Below are 18,397 nucleotides of genomic sequence, written 5' to 3' on the forward strand. Positions count from 1 at the left end.
ATGGCGAGTGTAAAAGCTCCATTTAATATCAATGTTAGTCATTCAAAGTGTAAGAGAGCCAAAAGAATGATCCTAGAGAAAATGGAGGATAGTTTTGCAGATGCTTACAACAAGCTTGAGGGTTATGCTAATGAATTAAGGTCTAGTAATCTAGGTACAGATGTGGTGATTAACATATCAAATGATGCACTTAGTGAAGGAAAAAGAAGATTTTTAAGAATGTATATATGTTTTCACGCATTGAAAATGGGGTTTAAAAGTGGGTTGAGACCATTTATTGGCTTGGATGGAACCTTTTTGAAACGAAAATGCAAGGGTCAACTGTTAGTAGTTGTTGCTCAAGACTCCATGAGGCACTTTTATCCCCTAGCTTGGGTTATTGTTGATAAAGAAACCAAAGTGACATGAATTTGGTTCTTAAGACTGCTACAACATTCATTGGACCTCAAAATAGGAGAAGAGATCGCATTTATATTAGATATGCAGAAGGTATGAACCTAACAATTTAATTGATTCATATCTTTTACTAATGCATCTCTTTTTACTGATGCATCTCTTTTATGTTTTCTCATTTTCAGAATTTGATTGATTCAGCTCAGTTGGTTCTTCCTGAGGCACACCACAGATATTGTGTAAGACACATAGAGGCAAATTGGTGCAAAAGATGGGGAGGTGGGGAATATAACAAGTACCTCTGGTGGGCTGTATGGAGCATATATGAAGAATATTTTAAAGACCAATTAAGGAATATAGGACAAGTGGATGAAAATGGTAAGGATGTTGTTGAAGATTAGATGAAGTACCCACCCCAAGTTAGAGTAGAGCATACTTTGACATTGTTTGCAAGAACTACTCAGTGGACAACAACCTAATTGAGTCCTTCAATTCATGGATCAAAGAATCAAGATTCAAGCCAATTATCAAGATATTTGAGGATAACAGAGTAAAGGTTATTAACATGCTAAGGGAACATGAATCTACTGTAATGTCATGGAGTAATGACTTCAGTCCCCAAACCATGCAACTGTATAGCCAATACTTGAATATTGCAAATAAGTGTCATGTTCATTCCAATGGTCAAGAAGGGTATGAAGCGAATGAGGATGGTGACAAACATACAATGAATATGGTGGTGAAGAGATGCACATGTAGGACATGGAACCTTAATGGCATCACATGTCCTCATGCAATTAAAGCAATACAACATAACAAGATGAATCCCCTGATTGAAATACACCGGTGGTACACCAAATAGGCTTATTTCCTAGCCTATTCGCATAAGCTTCAACCAGTAAAGGGAGAATTTTTTTGGAAAGTAGAAGCATCTCATGCAATGGAACCACCAAAATTTGTGAAGATGGTTGGCAGACCTAAAGTCAAAAGAACAAGAGAAAAAAATGAAACAGTCAACAAAGAAGGTGAATGGATGCAGTCCAGGAAGGGGAGGATAATGAAGTGTTCCACATGTGGTCAGCCTGGACACAATGCTAGGGGTTGTGCAAGGGTAACATTCTTTATTTTTCAAATACCGTCTATTTTATTTTTTACTGATTTACTCTAACTATGTCTGTTCTATTTCTTTTGTTAAATAGCATTCTAAGGGAAAACAACCAATGGCAAGTAAGAAAAAGGGCAAGTAGGCAAATAAACAAATATGTTTAAGACATGAAGACAATAATGATGAATAACTCATGTCACTACTTGTTGCAAATATACTAGCTGAGGAGGAAATACAACTTTCAACACCACATATCATTCAAGAAAGTCAGTCAAGTAATCCAATTCAAGATACAAACTTCCAGTTTATGCCAACTCCTGCAAGTTGAAAGGAAACTTTCCAACAATTATGTCCTTCCAGATTTTGAATTTCCTGATTTTGAATCAGATTCAGCCCCAGATATTAGGCCAAGGAGTTTCTCTGAAGAAAGGACAAGACTACTTATGAGACATCAACGAACCATACCAGCTATAACAAAGACCATCAATTTTGTTGGTGACTCATCTGGTGTGAGAGTGCCCTCAAACCGACCATACTCAGCTAAGAATCCTACCTGGAATAGTAAGAAAGTTATAACATGAAATAAACTTGAAAAGATGGCCAAGATGAAGATAAGAAAGGGGTAATGGCAAGTCACAAACTAATGTGACTTGAACTAAAGGTGGAAAGTCAGTTAAGCGTGGACGTTTTTGCGAATTTTAAGTTTAGAAGGCTTGTAATTACTGCTATGATAGTACAATTGTTATTTTGCTGGTTGATATAATTAATACTATAATAGTACATTTAATTTTGTGATTGGTGGTGTGGACTTCTATGAAGTCCATTATGTGAATGTTATGACAGTTGGTGTTATGAAGTAGGTGTACTATGACAATTGAAGTTATGAATTTCCGTCAATGTTAGTAAATTCTGAACAGTTTGTGGTATGGATTTTCAAGTTCGTCTTGTTCCCTTTATTCTGATGTACTATGACATTGTTTTCTTGTTAATATAGATTGAACACATAAGGATATGGTAAAGATATAACTGTTGCTATAACATGTATTTGTGCAGATTAGCACCTATTAATTCAAAGTGGAGAATGATAAAAATCGAAGCCTTATATTCATTTACCATTTCAGATAAAAAACAGAAGCATCATGCTATTACATCTCTAATTGGGGTATCATTCTAATTGGGAATACTCCAATTCGTAAGAGAATTCCCTACTTCACTGAGCAATACATGCCAATTCACTGCACAAAGAGATGACTGAACTAACACAATGATAATCAACTAAACAAGGAAAAACCATAATGAAATCTACTTCATTATCCAGCGACAAAGAATCCAACAAACAGTGTCCAAGGCAATTACATTTTCCCTCAACTTGTCTCTTTCAATCGTAACTGCAATTAAAGACGACATTAATTCTCTTATTTCAAGCTGGGAACCATCCGTGGATATTTGATCTTCCCATTTGAAATAACCACATGAATTATTCTGCTAAAGAACCATTTAAAAGATTCAATTTTCAAATCAAAATAGCTTGATATAGTAGAAAGATTAAACAAATCCACATAAAATACTTATCTTAGGCCGTGTACATTGATAAAATTTCCTACCGGCGTTAACTGGAGTGGTTGATGTGAAATGGTTGACAATAATGCCACATCAACACCTTCTTTGAGAGGAAGTACTACTCTGCAACATTGAATCTCACCTGAGAGGACAAAGTAGAGCAAACGAGAGAAAATGAAATTTTGTGCTTGAACCCTAATTTTTCATCGACTGAATAGGGTCCTATTTAATTGACGAAGGAGACTAACTAACAAGTTATAAGGGTGGGGCGGATTTCTAAAAGAATGGGTCAAGAATTTCCTAGTTGCCAAATTATTATGGGATCTCGGTGCCATGTTGGACATATGTTAGAGCTAGAGACAAACTTATATACTATATTAACGGTAGGTATGATTTTGGATGAAAAGTAAAAACATGTATAAACGTGACTAATTTTCAATAGTAGAGGGACAATTTTGGTCTTTTTCTCTTTGAAAAAGTCAAATATTATGGACCACGAAAAAAGGCCAAAAAATCAATTAAGTGTGCTGAAAGGAGGTTAAAGGGTAGTATTCAAAAGTTAGAGGGGTTTCTCCATGATTTAATGAAAACATAGTGGGAGAGTCGCGAGATTAATGAAATTAAGCAATGAAACATCATGTTTCGTTTTAATATCTAGAGAGAGAAGCTCTAACTTCTCTCTAAGCTTTCCCCTTTGTGTCGATATTTCCAAGAAAAACAACGTTCCTATAACGGTCAATTTAGGGCATAATGCAACCAAGCTCCACCATCGGAAAGGTGCTAGGCCTCGATTCCGCTGGATCCATGTAACATGCAAATTAGTGATTTCCCTCCTCTAAATCTCGCAAATCCAACAACTTCCAAGACTAATCAGACCCCAAATCAGCTTCTGGTATATCTAAATGGACCTACTCCGGTCATTGGAACTTCAATGATAGGTGAAAATCAAAACAACTATGCATCAAGACTCGGAGGTTCCGGCGCCCATAGCAACACCTCTAAGAAAAAGATCCATCTCAAACACAAACCATACGAGATTGTCGGAGGAAAACCAGTGGTCAGTTTCCCAAAAGAGGAACATGATTTGTTGGCTGAAACATGCCATCTCACCATTGTGGGTATATTTCCAAGAACTAGACCATCTATTGAGCGGATTCGAACTGAATTTCTTAGAACAGTACCAGTCAAAGGTGCCATCAAAATAGGAGCTTACAACCTCAAAAATATTTTCATCGATTTTGATTTGGAGGAAGACCACAACAATGTCTATGGCAGAACCAACTGATAATCGCCGGTATGCAAATGAAGCTACAGAAATGGACTACGGATTTTAAGCATGGAATTGAGACTATTATGGCCCCAGTTTGGATAAATTTACCAAATCTCTGGTGGCATTTCTTTGAATGGGCGGCTCTATGTCGTATTGCGGAGCCAATTGGTATTCCAATCATATGTGACAAAGCAACCTTATCAAAAATTAGACTTACTACGGCAAAAATTAAGGTTGAAACTGACATTACCAAACCCCTCGTTAAAGAGGTCCTGATTGACATTGTCAATAAGGAAGGTCAGAAGGAAACTAGGATTCAAAAGGTTGAATATGAAACTATTCCCGAGTATTGTGGTCATTGCAAAATGCAGGGTCATAGTGATATAAACTATGGTATTCTTCATCCTGAGTTGAGGCAATCTTCAGCAAAATATGGGAACCAAGTTAACAAAACTTCTATCCTAGAGAACAAGAGTATGGAAGCTACAAAGGGGAAGGTCAACAATAAAATAGAAATTGATAAAGGGTCTAGTTACAGTGGAGACAACAAAGAACATGGTTTAGCCACTATGGAGGTAGAGAATATGGATAAAGAGGAAGGGTGGACTACTGTGACAAATAACAAAGGAAAGAAGAAGGCAAAGAGTGATTCTAATAATCTTCAAGGCAAAAATATATCAATTGCCAACTTAAATACTATAAAAGAGGCTATGAAGGATACAATTGAAAGTAATATGTTTGTTTCTGGAGAAAACAATGCTACCAAGGAGTTGACATCAGTGAACGAGCAGCTCAAAATCACTTCATTGAGAGAACAAAATCAAGGGAATGAAGGGCGACATATGATACAACCTGAGAATATTAGGAAGATTAAAAGATTAAGAAAAACTTCTCTACTCGAAAAATGCAGCTACACCTTATACGAGGAACAAGCATCAACAAGATCCAACAATTAGCAAAAGGGATAGCAAACCCAACAAGGAAGAATCATGGAAGTTGGATACAGAGCAAATTCAACAAGCTATGATGAATGATTCTTATACTCACAATTTACTCGATGTGGCTGAGAGAATAAAGCCCCCGGAAGAGCCAGATGGGAAGCAAGTTGATACCATTGCTAGCGGCAAGGACATTGCTATGGAAAACATAGCAATAGAGTCAAATTCTCAATAGGAAGATAATGAAGTGGATGAATATTCTCACTTCGAAACAGAATCGGAGGAAGAAGTTGAAGAGACTCAATTCCAAAAGAGCAATCTTTAGTTTCTAATGGCGAAGCCTGCACCAAAGACAAGAAGGCTATAAATATGGAATGTGAAGCAATTAGGAGGTTAACTCATGACCAAAATATAATTGTTGATATGAACAATCTTTCTCCAAGGGGTTCAGATGGCAATCAAAATGGGTGGCCTTCCACGCAGAAGACCAAAGCTATCAAGAAGTCAAACATAGTTCTTACTCCAATAGTCTCCAATGATTAATACTCTTTGTTGGAATATTAGGAGTATAAAAACTCAAAGTGCCTTTGAGAGAGTCAAAACTCTCAAACAACAATGTAATATTTTCCTCATTTTCTTACAAGAACATAAACTCAAGGTGATTCGAATGAGTCAGTACATGAGTCAGCTTGGGCTGTATAACTGTTACTCTAATATCAACAACAAAATATGAATCTTTTGGTCAAATGATTTTGATGTTGACATTATCAAGGACACTGATCAGCTAGTTAATTGCAAGATTAACTACAAAGTTACTAATACTGAGTTTCACCTCATGTCTATGTATGTTAAATGTAGATCCATTTTGAGAAAACAATTGTGGGCTGATTTGGTTAATTTTGCAGGCTCCCTCAATGGACCTTGGGTAGTTATAGGTGATTTTAATGTCATCTCTGAACCTGAGGAAAAAATAGGAGGCAATCCGTACAGAATTGACAAAAGCTTCGACTTTATAGAATGTTTGTCAGATTGCAGCTTACAGGATGGTGGTTTTCTTGGTAATATTGTTACTTGGTGCAATAACAAAGGGTCTCCTGGTACAATATGGAAGAGGTTGGATAGGATGGTGTATAATTCTGAGTGGTTTAGTATATTCAATAGAACCACTGTTACTCATCTGGCCAATGCTTGTTCTGATCATGTCCCTCTTCTGATTCAGTTTAGCCATAATGAAGAAGCTCATGTCAAATATTTCAAATTTCTCAATTTTTGGACAGATCATGCTGACTTCCTTGATGTGGTTAAAAGTACCTGGAAAGAAGAGTGTAATAGCAATTCACTATGGATCTTTCATCAGAAGTTGAAAAAAACTACATTTAGACTTAGTTCCTGGTCGAGAGAGGCTTATGGAGATATTCATGAAGAACCTAAAAGATTGGAATTTGAAATCGTCAATATTGAAGTTCTTAACATAAATGACAGCAGTGATGTCAATAGAACTAATTTGAATAAAACCAGAGCTGAGTATATTAGATACCTCAAGATCCAAGACTCTATTTTAAGGCAAAAAGCCAGAGTAAAATGGCTAAAGGATGGGGATTCTAACTCTGCCTATTTTCACAATGTCGTTAAAGATAAGAGAAGGAGGTTGAATATCAATAAGATACAAAATGAACATTACCAATGGGTTGAAGGGACTAAAGATATCTCAGAAGTGGCAGTGAGATATTTTCAAGGGCTCTTTTGTCAGAAAGATGAACAGAATGATTTCTCAGATTTGGATTTCATAGAACCTTCTATTTCTGAGGATGTAAACTCTAAATTGATTGCATTACCTAGTGAGGAGGAATTGAAAGTTTGTGTCCTTTCTATGGACCCAGATAGTTCTCCTGGACCAGATGATTTTACAGCAAAAATTTTCAAAAATGCTCGTCCATTATTGCTTCAGATATTGTTCAAGCTTTTATTTTTATTTTCTGTGGAGCAAATTTGCCCAAGTGGTTTACACATACCTACATAGTCGTGCTTCCCAAGGTCCCCTCCCCCAGCATATCAATGATATAAGACTCATTAGCCTATGTAATGTTATTAGTAAGCTGTTTTCTAAGTTACTTAATTCCAGGCTGAGCATTATTTTACCAGATTTGATCAGTTGGAACCAAAGTGATTTTGTGAAAGGCAGAGCTATTACTAAAAATATTTTACTTGCTCAGGAAATCATCCTAAGATATTGGAAAAACAAATGAGAAAAGAAATGTTGCATTAAAACTAGATATGGCTAAGGCATATGGTAGAGTGTCGTGGTCTTATCTATGTGTTCTAATGAGAAATTTAGGTTTTAGTGAAACTTGGATTGACATCATTTTCAGACATATCTCTAGCAACTAGTATTCTCTAATTGTTAATGGCACTAGGCAAGCCTTTTTCAAATATGAGAGAGGTCTAAGACAGGGAGACCCTATTTTTCCTTCTCTGTTTGTTATTTGTGCTGAATTTCTTTCTAGAAAATTAAATCACATTGCTTCTCTTAATGCTTTTAAAGCTGTTCATATGAATAAGAAAGGCCCTATTATTAATCATCTTGCCGTTGCTGAAGATATCATTCTCTTTTCTAGTGGTTGCAGGAAATCATTAGGACTTCTTATGGAGGCTATTACTGATTATGAAAGAGTTTCAGGTCAATAGGTCAACAAGCAAAAATCTTGTTTTATTCTAAATCCAAATGCTCAACCAGAGGAAATTTCAAGGGTGGAAAGCATAATTGGGATAGAGCACAAAGCTTTACCTATAAAATATCTGGGATGTCCACTATATGTAGGGAGGAAAAAGATAGTTATATTCTCAGAAATGATAACCAAGGTCATCAACAAAATTTCAGGATGACACACTAAATTTCTATCCTGGTGGCAGAGCAGTGTTGATCAGGCATGTTCTTCTTGCATTATCAACTCATCTTCTGGAAGCTATTCACCCTCCCAAAAGTGTGCTTAATCAAATAGAAAGAATTTTTAACATATTCTCCTGGAGAGGGTTTGCGGAAAAAAGAAGATATCATTGGTCTTCCTGGGATAAACTTTGCTTTCCTTATGAAGAGGAGGGAACAAATTTCAGGAAACTTTAAGACATTTGCAATGCATTCACAATAAAACAATGGTGGAATTTTAGGACTGGTCAGTCCCTATGGAAGAAGTTTCTTATGGCCAAATATTATCAGAGAGTTCATCATGTTATGAAGAGATGGTATTCAGGTCAATCTCAATCCTGGAATGCCATGTGTAAGATCAAAAAGGTGGTGGATAAACAAATTCTATGGAAGATCGGAAGAGGAGAAGTGTCTTTCTGGTTTGACAATTGGTCTGAGCTTGGTCCTCTTTATGACTGCCTCCCTCCTGGTCATAACCAAATAATTTGAAGCTCGTGGATATGGTATTAAACAATCAAATCAATTGGGAAGGTTATGATCAACTTCTTCCTCAACAGATTGTCTTTAAAGTCAATAGTCTCCGGATCCAACTGAAATCATCTATTCTTGATAAAGCAATCTGGAGTGCGGATAACAATGGGTCATTTTCAGTGGCCTCTGCCTGTCATTTGTTTAGAAAAAAGCAGCATAAAACTTGGGTTAATACTATGAATTGGCAGAAAGGTATTCCTTTCAAGATGAACTTCATAGTGTGGAGGGATTTGAGGGACAAGATTCCAACTGATGCGAGAGTTACTAAGCTGGGTTATTCGATATCATCTAGATGTTGTTGTGGTGGTTCCCCAGGAGTAGAAGATGTTGACCATTTATTCTACACTGGCTCATTCGCAAAGAACATATGGAAAGTATTATGTGGACCTTTGGGAATTGCACACAGTGAGATACCTTTCAGACAACTTATGGTGAATTGGTGGAGGTGCAAGGTAAATAATCCAGTTCATGCTTTCTTAATTAAGTGTTTGCCTGCCATTGCTTCTTGGAAAATCTGGAAAGCTAGGTGCAATGCCAAATATGATAATGTTAGAGCTAATGTGAGAAGATTAATTTCTTTGATTGCTTTCTCTGTTGCACAACTGGTGAACAATTAATTCCAGCAAGTACAGTTGTGTCCACATTGGAATGATATCAGTCAACTAATGAGGAGCTCAATCCACTTTGAAAAATCCATGGTGATTAAATGGATCAGATCTTTCATCCCCTTTCTCAAATTGAACTCTGATGGTAGTTGCAAACAAGGGAATTGTGGTGGTGGAGGTGTGATTAGGGATGAAAAGGGGTGCCTAATTTTTGCCTATTCCTTATCTCTAGGCACATATACTAGCAATTGGGCAGAAGCTTCTGCTCTTCATTATGGCATAAGATGGTGCATGTTAAATGGAGTACAGAATATCAATGCTGAGAGTGATTCTAAATTGATTGTTGATTGTGTAAATGTGCAATGTACAATTCTAGAGGATATCTAAAGAAATTGAGGAGCTTAAAGAATTCAAGATTCAGTCAAGCTATAATCTTAAGCATTATTACAGAGAGAGCAATCAACTTGCTGATAAACTTGCCAATTATAGCCACACGCTTGCTCATTCTAAAAAAATTCATGAATTTACTGAACTCCCTCCGCAAGTTAGAGGCCTGATGAACATGGATAGATGGTTTTTCCCTTCCTTTCGAAGGATCAAATTGAAGAAAGACAACATTTCATTTCAACCACCATGATCATGAAGTTTTTGTATAGTAGTAAGGTAGTTAGTACTAGAGGCAACTTTTGTATAGAATGGAGTATTTATGCATACTTCACAATGTTAATGGATTCCCAGTCCAAATGCATTTACCTCATCTCAAAATGTAAAAAGATAGGTTTGTCTATCTTTCAAGATGAACTAAGGAGGAGATGTTGGTACCCCCTCAGCTCAATGTACTCTTTTGGAAAAGAATAAAATGCGTTGTTAAAAAAAAAAACGAACGAAATTAAGCGAATAAATAAAAAAGAAATAAAATACACCAGTGTCTAGGTTACAACTCTGGTCCAAACTCCAAACTCCAGACGACCAACTATAGTAAAACCCTGTAACTCAAAACAAATTCTAAAACCCTCACAAAAGCACGAACCAGCAGTCATCTTAGTACCGTATTCCAATGGCAGATTTTGTTTTCGAACAACCAAGTGACGAAGAAGTGGAGTACGAGGAGAATGACGATGAAGAAGAAGAACAAGAAGAAGCAGAAGATAACGAAGATGCCGACAACAAACCTAAGAAGAAGACACAATCTCCATGGGATTTCTCTTCTTATTCCGAATCCGTCGCCGATGAACACAATCGCCGTAGCACGACGTCTATTGATTTTAAAATATCAAAAGCCCGTCAACAATTGTCTGAACCTATAGCTAAACCAGTCGAAGAAGATTCTGATCCCGATGACTCAGAACCTCACCGCCAAGTAAAACTGTTCCCGTTTTCTCTATTTTTTTTAAATAGAAGTATCTTTTTTTGTTGTTGAAGTTTTCCGAAATAATTTTTGATACGTTTAGCTAGGAACAGAATGTATACACTTTTGTGTGACTATAAATTGAAATAGGAAGCTTAAAGGTAGCCTTTTTTCTCTTTAAATATAGATTAAATAGGAAAGTGTGCCCATAAAACGGGACAGAGTGAGTATCAACTAGTTGGGACTGAATTTTTAGTCCAGTTAGTGAATGTTAGTGTTAAGAGAACTTTTATTTGTGTCAGAAGTTAAAATTATTTATTACTGGAATGAATTGGGCCTACATAGATTGGAATGGATATGTTTAAGATTAGTTGATTAATTGGTTCGATTATATGTCTTGCATAATATTAGGAAGAGTATAGACCTGAGGATGGTGATGATGAAGTAGATACCAATGTTGGCGAAAAAAAACCATTTTTTGCCTCATCAGAAGGAGTTTCATTTCAAGCCAATTCGTTTATGGAGCTCCATATCTCAAGGCCGTTGCTTCGAGCTTGTGAAGCATTGGGTTACAGTAAGCCCACCCCGATTCAGGTGTTTCTCTTTGCCAGCTTCTGTTACCCCTGAATGTAGTCTCAACTTGTGTATTAATGTGCGTTACTCCGATGTAGGCTGCTTGCGTTCCGCTGGCCTTAACGGGCCGAGATATTTGTGGGAGTGCTATAACAGGATCTGGAAAGGTACAATTTTGCGATGTTAGATCTAATGTACTTATATTTAGCTAGTTGTGTTAGTTGGTTGTGTTTTGATTTGTGCTCCTTCTTCTATATTTTGCCTCTATAGACAGCTGCCTTTGCTTTACCGACACTGGAGAGACTGTTGTACCGTCCAAAAAATAGGCCTGCAATTAGGGTTCTTATTCTTACTCCAACAAGGGAGTTGGCTGTTCAGTACGTCTCCTTATCTTCTCTTTTATAAAAAATATGTGTACTAATTTTAAGTGCTGCTTTCTCAACCTTGTTCTGTTCTCATTCATTATATTTTCTGGTGCTTCCGCTACTCGTGTGCCAAAGCAGGTCCCCTTTTTGTGCAACTGAGGCTATTACTTATATTTGGCATCAGATATGCCTTCGATCAAATAAGAAACTATTGGGTTCCAAACTGCAAATACGTTTTCCCGCTACATGAAATTCCATCCAGGAATACAGATGACGTTAATTATCCAGCAATTATATAAGGCTTCAATGTCCAAAATCATAACTTTATTAAAAATTTAAAGATCAGAATTGTTTGCCCCTTGAATGAAAATTTAAATATTTTGCCTAATGTATATACAAACTACTATTGTTTTGTGTGGTATGTCGATTAATTCTTTTCAGGCTCTACTATGGATTGACTAGGTTATGTCTTAATTGTGTTATCCAGGGTTCATAGTATGATAGGTAAACTTGCGCAGTTTATGACAGATATCAGATGTTGTCTGGTTGTTGGTGGTCTGTCAACCAAGGTATGTTTAAAGCTTTTCTAGATCTTTCCTAGGAAAAGCTTGGCTACTGCTTCCAACAATTACGGGAATGTCGTGCTCTATTTCAGGTGCAAGAACAAGCCTTGAGATCAATGCCTGATATTGTCGTGGCAACTCCAGGACGTATGATAGATCATCTACGGAACTCCAAGTCAGTTGATTTGGATGATCTTGCAGTATTGATTCTTGATGAGGCCGATCGACTACTGGAGCTGGGTTTCAGTGCTGAAATTCATGAACTGGTATGCCTTCAACATCGTGGTTTCCTTTCCTATAGAGCTAAGATAGCTGTGTGAGAAATAATTATCTTATAACCATCCAAAAAAAAAAAGGATTACAACTATCTTATTTAAAACTTAACTGTAATTCATGTCAACAAACTTCGACTCTAATACAAAGCTATATCTTCAATCTGGAAGGACAAAGTTTTAGTACATTCGTTTACTATGGAGAACTTTCAAGGTATAGAATATAATTAACTGTTTACTCTATAGAAAAGGATGTCCTATGGGCATATACATGCTTCAGCTCTTGAAATGACATGTCCTGGGTTATACACAGGTTAGATTGTGTCCAAAGCGGAGACAGACCATGTTGTTTTCTGCGACAATGACTGAGGAAATTGATGAGCTTATCAAGCTATCTCTGAATAAACCTTTGCGCCTGTCAGCTGATCCATCAACGAAACGGCCAGCAACATTGACTGAAGAGTAAGACATCGGCAAGCTCTACATTGCAATTAATATTTGTTCTTTTCTCAGAAATGGAATCTCAATCATTAAGTTCTCAAGCGCGAAAGCTGATATAACCTTGTTTGCAGGGTAGTTAGAATACGGAGAATGCGTGAAGGAAATCAAGAAGCTGTTCTTCTTGCATTGTGCACCAAGACCTTCACCTCCAAAGTGATTGTTTTCAGGTTTTTAGCTAACTGTACAGAAAGTTGCATTTTCTATTGTGTTATGGTACATCTTGCTGGGTACCAATTTTCATGCACTATAACATACAGTTTCTAGCCAGATAGACTTGGAAGTTATTCTTTTGTCTAGTCAAGCATTGGCAGGGCATATGAAATTTGGCCTAAAATGTATTTAATCTTTTATGAGGTTTACACCTTTATGCAGTTCTCGTTGGTTGAAGTTCCTTTGTAGTATGTTCACTTTTATGCTTGTGTTTTCATCAACCTGAAAGTTTAGGTTTCTAATGTGAGCATACTCAAAATACGTTCCAACCATGCAAATAGTTAGTCATTGTTTCGCTGTCCTTTTTTTTGATATAGTATAATAGTTCAGAAAGTCAATTTTGCATATTCCAATATGTTACCATTTCAAATTCCAAATGTGCTCATTAGTTTTTTCGTGGATGATGAAAAGCATTTTAGCACTTGATTTATTAATTTTACCAAGACAAACCAGAACTATCTAATTAAATTGGATGGTGTAGTACGCGTTATGAATTGGGCAAAGTTCAGTGGAAGATATTGAAATAATAACTGATGTAACGGTCCTAAATATTGACCATCAACAGAGGAAAGTGCTGTAAAATGCACTTTCCTTGTGACCCTTCGTTTGAACAAGTTGGACTGTTTCATATAATTTTGAAGATAAGTCTAACAAATGTGATTCTCTTCTCCTACTAAATACTTCTTTGAAAATCCTTCTAATGCTTTTCCATCATTTTAATAACCAGGACTCTTGATTGGCGTAGAGACTCCAATGTTCATTTTGATTTCGCCAAAATTTGACTTTATCACTTCTCTTATCTATCTTCTAGACCTCCACTTGGCTTATCTTTTGGTCAGCAAGGCTAAGTTTTGTGGTTATCTTGACAGTGGTACAAAGCAAGCAGCACATAGGTTGAAAATTATATTTGGTTTACTTGGCTTCAAAGCAGCTGAGCTGCATGGAAATCTTACGCAAGCGCAACGTCTAGATGTATGTTCCGTCAAATGTTTTGTCGGAAATCATATAAATAATCTGTCTAGATGCTTTCTTACCGATTGCTTTATCTGTAGGCTTTGGAAGTTTTCAGAAAACAGGAAGTGGATTTTCTGATTGCAACTGATGTTGCCGCTCGTGTAAGATGTTCCTATCCGATTGGTTTCATATGATCATTATAAGCATGAACTTGTAAAAGCATGTAGTCTTCCTCTTTTATGTCCTGCTGATATATCTGTATTCCTGCTGTTATCCTTGGAGCAGAATTAGAATTATGTTCTTTTATTATGTTCTAATATTTTACTGTTGACTGTATTTTTCTTCCTTTATCAGGGCCTTGACATTATTGGTGTTCAAACGGTTATAAATTATGCCTGTCCACGTGATCTTACTAGGTAAGTTCCAACTCTGGTTGCATATGCTGGTTTACTGACACTTAACAACTCACTTGCTTATAATGTTCTATTTTTCTTGATCTTTTCCTAGCTTGACGATTCCTTTTTTTAAAATACTTCTTTAGATGTTTTTCTTTTCATTATGCCTATTGCCGGTTTTAGTACCTATTGTCGGTTTATTACTAAAAACAGCAACAACCCACTTAAAATGGAGTGCGGATTGTAGAGTTCGTTTTTACCTTTTTCCATCTTCTAGTTCTTAATGAGTTAACTCCTTACGTACTTCATGTAGTCCTGATTTGCTTTTCCTTTGCAGTTATGTTCATCGAGTGGGCCGCACGGCTAGAGCTGGTAGAGAAGGGTATGCCGTTACATTTGTCACAGACAATGATAGGTCTCTTCTAAAAGCCATTGTGAGTTCATGCCCCCTCTGTTCAAACATCTTTTAGCTGTTCGGTCACTTAAGGAGTCCTACTCCATAAGTCCTCTTTTCGACTGTTAGGATATTCTATGATTAAAATCACTGATCAATTAGAGGTCTTTGGTGAATTTCTAATATCTTTTACTGTTTTAATCATATCTCTGACCATGCAGTACCTTTTTTCCTATGGAATTCTGTTTAGGATCAGCTTCATGGGATTATTCCTTTGCGACCATTTCTCTAATCAGGAAAATTGTATTTTGGGAACCATTGATTAGTTAGATGTATTCGGTGCTGCTAGTTCTAATATCTTGCCTTTTAGTTCTTTGACAAAAGCAACATATTGACGATTTTTTTTTTGCTTTTGGGGATAAGACCTTATTGATCATTCACTCGATGATTTATATAATCCTATTTGATTGGTCTTAAACATGACACAGCATTTGTGTGGCTATTAGACCTTTTGGAACTTGTGGTCTTCAAAATTCCATAACATTTGTGTGGCTATAAAAAAATGTCATTAAGGGTAAAATGGAATGTTTAAGCTAAATTATTTTCAAATTTAGAAAGTAGTCATTCTTTTTTAAATTGAGCTACAAAAGAAGTAGGTTCACATAAATTGAAACGAAGGTAGCACTATTTATGGTTTAAAATAAAAATAATCATTTTGATGACTATGCACTATCTGGTATAAGAACCATATAGACCCACAAACTGCAACTTTTTCTATGCCACCCTGAAATAAAGATGTGCATGGAGGCTAAAAAGTTATGTTACAGGTTAAACGAGCTGGTTCAAGGCTGAGGAGTCGAATTGTAGCAGAGCAATCAATAGCTAAGTGGGCACAAGTAATTGAACAGCTGGAAGATCAAGTGGCTGCAATTATGCAAGAAGAGAGGTGTTACTTCATCACCTTAAATTTGTACTGAATTTGAGAATTAGAGCTTATTTATTAACTAACTTAAGTTTTCGTTTACTGCAGGGAAGAGATGGCACTAAGAAAAGCTGAGATGGAAGCAGCTAAGGTAATGTATCACAACAGAGTTTTGGGAACCCTACAATGGACAATTGCATGTAGTTTTAGACGTCTAAGACCCTTCTCCCTCCAAAAGAAGAAAATCATTAGATAAATGCTGCATAACATAGTTTGACGTGTTGTTTTAACGTTGCAGGCTGAGAATATGATTGCCCACAGGGATGAGATTTATTCACGCCCCAAAAGAACATGGTTTGTCACAGAAAAGGAGAAAAAGCTTGTCCAGAAGGCAGCAAAGGTGACCTTTTACTTTGTTGTTTATCTGGATTGCATGGATGTTTCTATAGGATTGCATGAAGTCCTAATTGGCATTTACTTATAGTGCTTGTTCTTTTTGTCCTTGTAAAACTAATTACTCCTACATCATTTTAGGATACACATTCGCATGGCTCATTGAATAAAAAAATTTAAATTCTTGGTTGGCCAATGTATCGATAGTAAAAATAAGGAATAACAAGCTTGAATCATAGTCTGAATTGACCAGGTGTATTGAGAAGGTCATGAGCAAGAAATGCGAGGACAGTATGTTGCAGTTTAGCCCGTGCAATTATTCCTTTATATTATACTTGAAACAATACAGTACTGGTTGATTAAAAGTTTTGCTGAAATGCAAATGATATTCCAGGAATCATCAGCTAAAGAAAATGGTTCCGAAAGCAAGGTGATGAGTGCCGAACAAGCGGAAGACCTGAAGATGAAGGAGAAGAGGAAGCGAGAGCGGGAGGTTCTAGTCATCTTTGTGCTTTTTGTTAATTTGAGTACAAATTTTTGTTCGACCTGTCATTCATCGTTCTCATTGTTTATCTGATTGTTATAGAAAAATCTGCCGAGGAAGAAAAGGAGGAAGCTGGAGGCTGCCCGAGAGCAATTAGAAGATGAAGATGATTTAGATGAAGTAAGCTTCTCCTCTTCACTTCACTCTTGTTGCATATTTCATTGTCGTCTCTAGCAATCTATATATGCCAGTTTTTTAATATGAAACCTGGAAGATATGCTGATTTTCCGATGATATTATGGTATTATTCCATATTTCTATATATCGCATCTTTGGATTTTGGTTCGTTTCTGTAAATGTTTTCCAACATCTTCAATTGTTGAAGGATATTTTAAATGAATCTCTATCTCTTGAAAATACTTTCGAGAAAATGGGAGCTATTGGACTGAGAAAAAATCAGTTGAGAATGAGGGCTGTTGCAAACATAATAATCTATGTGGTCCCGAATTCATGAACTAAGCAATTTGAATACGTACTTTGCTTGCTATTTAACATATTAATATTGTTCTTTGGTAGTGTTACCTATCTTGCTCCTTCAACCATTTCAGGGCAAAGGGAAAACAAAGAAAGACAAAGAGAAATCTGGGATTTCCCTAGTTGATCTTGCTTATCGTCGTGCAAAAGCAGTCAAGGCTGTGAACAAGGCAGTTGATGCTGGCAAGATTGTTAGAAAGACAGGGAAAAAATTGAAACCAAAAACCAGAGTATCTGAATCAAGGAGAGATGAAATGCAGGATCTTTTTCAAAATGATATGAGTGAGAAAAAACAAAGGAAACCACATCATGGGGGTATGAAGAAGAAGTCTTCATTCAAGAGCAAGTCACGGTATGACTATATTAAAAACTTCTCTCATTCTTAAGCTCAGATGGATATGTATGCGAATCTGTCAAGAGTATAACTTGCATTTTACTATTTTCCTTGAAAAATTATGAACTTGATTTAATTTGATAAATTATTAAATTTATTTTCGAAAAGTAGCTAAATACTTAAATAGGCCACGGTGATGTAGACTCGAGACTGGAGTCTCAGTTCTCCGAGCATGGTTTTAACGTACTTCATGTTTATGTACGAGATTTTCTCAAGGGATTTGAATGTGCAGGTACAAGAGGAGGTAACACTAGCAATACAGCGGTGATGAACTGAAAATCAGATAACTGGAGCAAGGTAGGCTCATCGGACATGACTATCGTTTCCTAACGAAGGAATGCCCTTTTGGTGCTGACATGAATTAAGATACCATCCTGCTGCAAGTAGTTTCTGAAAGTGTTGCTGACATTGGCCTTGTATCGATATTTCTGAGAAGCTTGTACGAGGGAATCGTACATGTTAGTTTATGAGTAGGTCCTCGGTTGTTCTTAGTTTCATTTTTTGGAGTGTATTTATCTCATATTTTCTTTTTGGACTTGCGCATTTACTAGATGTAAAGCATGTATCTGTACGTGTATTCAATTTTGATAACACACCGTTGATTATCTTAAATTTAACTTCATTGTCCTGTAGTATATGAGTTAATTACTTTTGACTCTAAGCTGTATGATTATGCACCAAAATATCCATCTCACCCTTACTTTTGATTATAAGCTGTCAATAGTCAATTACTCTTTGTGCCAAATTAGCCAATTTAAGTTATCTCAGAT

At 36.4% G+C, this 18,397-nt stretch overlaps 5 protein-coding genes across 5 annotated transcripts; all 5 read left to right on the forward strand.

Moving 5' to 3' along the window:
* LOC138890569 (uncharacterized) lies at window positions 1–1,255 on the forward strand. Its single transcript, XM_070173965.1, has 4 exons — window positions 1–323; window positions 423–489; window positions 579–771; window positions 858–1,255. Exons 1-4 carry the CDS (start codon window positions 1–3, stop codon window positions 1,253–1,255), a joined length of 981 nt encoding a protein of 326 aa, XP_070030066.1.
* Window positions 1,256–4,360: 3,105 nt separating this feature from the next.
* On the forward strand, window positions 4,361–5,284 carry LOC138890570 (uncharacterized). Its single transcript, XM_070173966.1, has one exon. The coding sequence runs from the start codon at window positions 4,361–4,363 to the stop codon at window positions 5,282–5,284; it is 924 nt and encodes a 307-aa protein (XP_070030067.1).
* Window positions 5,285–5,354: 70 nt separating this feature from the next.
* On the forward strand, window positions 5,355–7,951 carry LOC138890571 (uncharacterized). Its single transcript, XM_070173967.1, has 3 exons — window positions 5,355–5,485; window positions 6,125–7,219; window positions 7,771–7,951. The coding sequence occupies exons 1-3, from the start codon at window positions 5,355–5,357 to the stop codon at window positions 7,949–7,951; spliced, it is 1,407 nt and encodes a 468-aa protein (XP_070030068.1).
* Window positions 7,952–8,689: 738 nt separating this feature from the next.
* On the forward strand, window positions 8,690–9,337 carry LOC138890572 (uncharacterized). Its single transcript, XM_070173968.1, has one exon. The coding sequence runs from the start codon at window positions 8,690–8,692 to the stop codon at window positions 9,335–9,337; it is 648 nt and encodes a 215-aa protein (XP_070030069.1).
* Window positions 9,338–10,250: 913 nt separating this feature from the next.
* On the forward strand, window positions 10,251–18,259 carry LOC104244470 (DEAD-box ATP-dependent RNA helicase 28). The gene is made up of 19 exons (XM_009799900.2): window positions 10,251–10,685; window positions 11,085–11,267; window positions 11,345–11,413; window positions 11,517–11,623; window positions 12,099–12,180; window positions 12,267–12,440; window positions 12,760–12,908; window positions 13,019–13,114; window positions 14,027–14,129; window positions 14,210–14,272; window positions 14,466–14,527; window positions 14,844–14,940; window positions 15,728–15,846; window positions 15,931–15,973; window positions 16,121–16,222; window positions 16,610–16,708; window positions 16,802–16,879; window positions 17,308–17,585; window positions 17,860–18,259. The coding sequence occupies exons 1-19, from the start codon at window positions 10,383–10,385 to the stop codon at window positions 17,873–17,875; spliced, it is 2,223 nt and encodes a 740-aa protein (XP_009798202.1). The 5' UTR covers window positions 10,251–10,382; the 3' UTR covers window positions 17,876–18,259.
* The last annotated feature ends 138 nt before the right edge of the window (window positions 18,260–18,397 follow it).

Source organism: Nicotiana sylvestris, chromosome 4 (genome assembly GCF_000393655.2).
Source record: "Nicotiana sylvestris chromosome 4, ASM39365v2, whole genome shotgun sequence".
Classification (NCBI taxonomy): Eukaryota; Viridiplantae; Streptophyta; class Magnoliopsida; order Solanales; family Solanaceae; genus Nicotiana; species Nicotiana sylvestris.